At 30.5% G+C, this 2,080-nt stretch overlaps 1 protein-coding gene across 1 annotated transcript; it reads left to right on the top strand.

Annotated features, from left to right (window-relative positions):
• Positions 1 to 20: 20 nt before the first annotated feature.
• LOC105459726 (limulus clotting factor C-like) lies at positions 21 to 2,071 on the top strand (the record flags this gene model as incomplete). The annotated part of the gene is made up of 4 exons (XM_011705966.1): positions 21 to 175; positions 467 to 664; positions 835 to 1,053; positions 1,739 to 2,071. Coding segments are annotated over exons 2-4 (670 nt in total), but the record flags the coding sequence as incomplete, so codon positions are not given.
• Between the last annotated feature and the right edge of the window lie 9 nt (positions 2,072 to 2,080).

Raw genomic sequence — 2,080 nt, 5'->3', positions numbered from 1 at the left:
AAACTTGAAATTATGAAGATGGATGAGGATTCGAGATATTGCAGAATCAGAAAGTCTTTACGATATTTACAGTTGAAACTACAATATACGTGTACATATCGTACAGCAATATTTATACTACTAATTTTGACGTCCGTATTAGTATGCCTACTGTCACACTTTTTCAGATCTTTAGGTAAAACGCATCCCTGGGAACAATGTATTTCTCGTTTTCCTTTAACATCTCCTTTAAAATTTGTTTTGAAAAATGCTAGCAAAAATCTATCGATTAAGCCTATTTGAAACTAATTTGCTTGTAGTTGAGAGACTATTGTGAAGTTGACTCTCTCAAAATTTTTAATATTTAAAATTTTTTTAAATTAAGGAAAACGAAAAATCAAAATGTGCCTACATATGCAAACTATGAGCAATTGAATAAACTGAAGAAATTAAATTTTTTTTAATATTGGGGAGTTAACTTCTCCAGGTAGCTGCAGAGAACCACTACAACCACAAAATGGTCGATGGAACATTCATCCAGATTGGCTAAAAAAGAATAACCCGGAAATGAAAATGAGACACGGAACTTCTCTCATCTACTCTTGTAACTTGGGATATAAAATAAAAGGTACGACCAATGTGCGCTGCCTTTGGGGTGAATGGTCTACCATACCAGATTGCATAGGTATTTAATAATTATATGTTCTTAAAGTATTAATAATTAAGTATATTTATAACTTTTTTAGGAAAAAAATACATAGAGAAAAATGTAATTATGTATTTATAACAAATATTATAATCGAAGTTATCAAAGTTATGGTTATGCGTTAATTATTCAAATTGTTTGTTTGATAGCAATAGGCTGCAAAGTTTCGACCACAGTCTCAACCGAAGTTAGATGTATGCACGACGATAAATGGATATCGTGCGAAAATGTACCTCCAGGAACAAAAGCGATATTATATTGTCAAAACGGTTATCGCCCTGAAATCAATGTACTGTCCGCACAAGGAAACACTATGACATGTATTGCGAATGGTCAATGGGAATTAAAACCTATGCGATGCGTTCCAGGTCTGCTCACGATAAATACTTATTTTATTGACACTATATACACAATTTGATAGACACAATCGTACGTTTATTGATATTTTGAATTATAAAGTCATTATATAAATTTAAACAATCTCAATTATTCAAACATTGATGTTAGAGTACCAATAAATAATGTAGCAATTTATGAGTCTTGGCGTGTTCTTAGAACTATAATTAAGGAATAATAGTAGGATTTAAATACGTAGTACAATTTTGAATAACATTTTTACAGCTTGCGCACAGTAATCATATAAATATCATCTGATTACTCTTTTTTTTAGATAATTCACATATGTGTGTCATGCTTTATGTATTATATAGTTTCTATTTAAGTTGTGAATTGAAATTATTTCCTAATAAATTAAAGTTTTGTTAGAATTATTAAAATCCAATTTTAATTACTGTATAGAGATTCTACGTATAGTATGTATATATTTATATACTATCATAAATACATTTCAAGTATACTTTAACGTAATTTTAACATGTCTCAACTTTTTTTCCATCTCAAATCATTAATTATAGAATTATCGCAATAACATGCAATGTAGTTACGATAATTAGATAATAATAATTTATTTCCTTCTCTTGTATAATCACAAATATTTAATACTCTTGTATTATCACGCGGAGACAATTTTTCTAACCGAAATATTTATTATAGCATGCGGCACTCTACGGCCGTCTGACATGAAACCAACCATTGTAGACGGTGTACGACCGAATGTCACAGAATTTCCGTGGCACGCCTCGTTGTATCGCGATAAATCAGGCAAGAAAGAATACTTCTGTGGAGCATCCCTTATTACAGAAAATCTCTTGATAACGGCAGCTCATTGTGTATTTGATGAGAACACTAAGCAGCTAATTGACGCCAGTAAAATTTATGTATTAATGGGAAATCTCTTTCGTGATTATAATTCTACCTTTCATAATCAAACTTTCGTCAAAGAGAATCAGGTTTGCAAGTGTATACATATGTATAAAAAAATGAAATGTAAACTGA

This window comes from Wasmannia auropunctata, unplaced genomic scaffold (genome assembly GCF_000956235.1).
Source record: "Wasmannia auropunctata unplaced genomic scaffold, wasmannia.A_1.0 LD334118.1, whole genome shotgun sequence".
NCBI classification, from domain to species: domain Eukaryota; kingdom Metazoa; phylum Arthropoda; class Insecta; order Hymenoptera; family Formicidae; genus Wasmannia; species Wasmannia auropunctata.
This window is presented reverse-complemented; position numbering and strand designations above follow the sequence as displayed.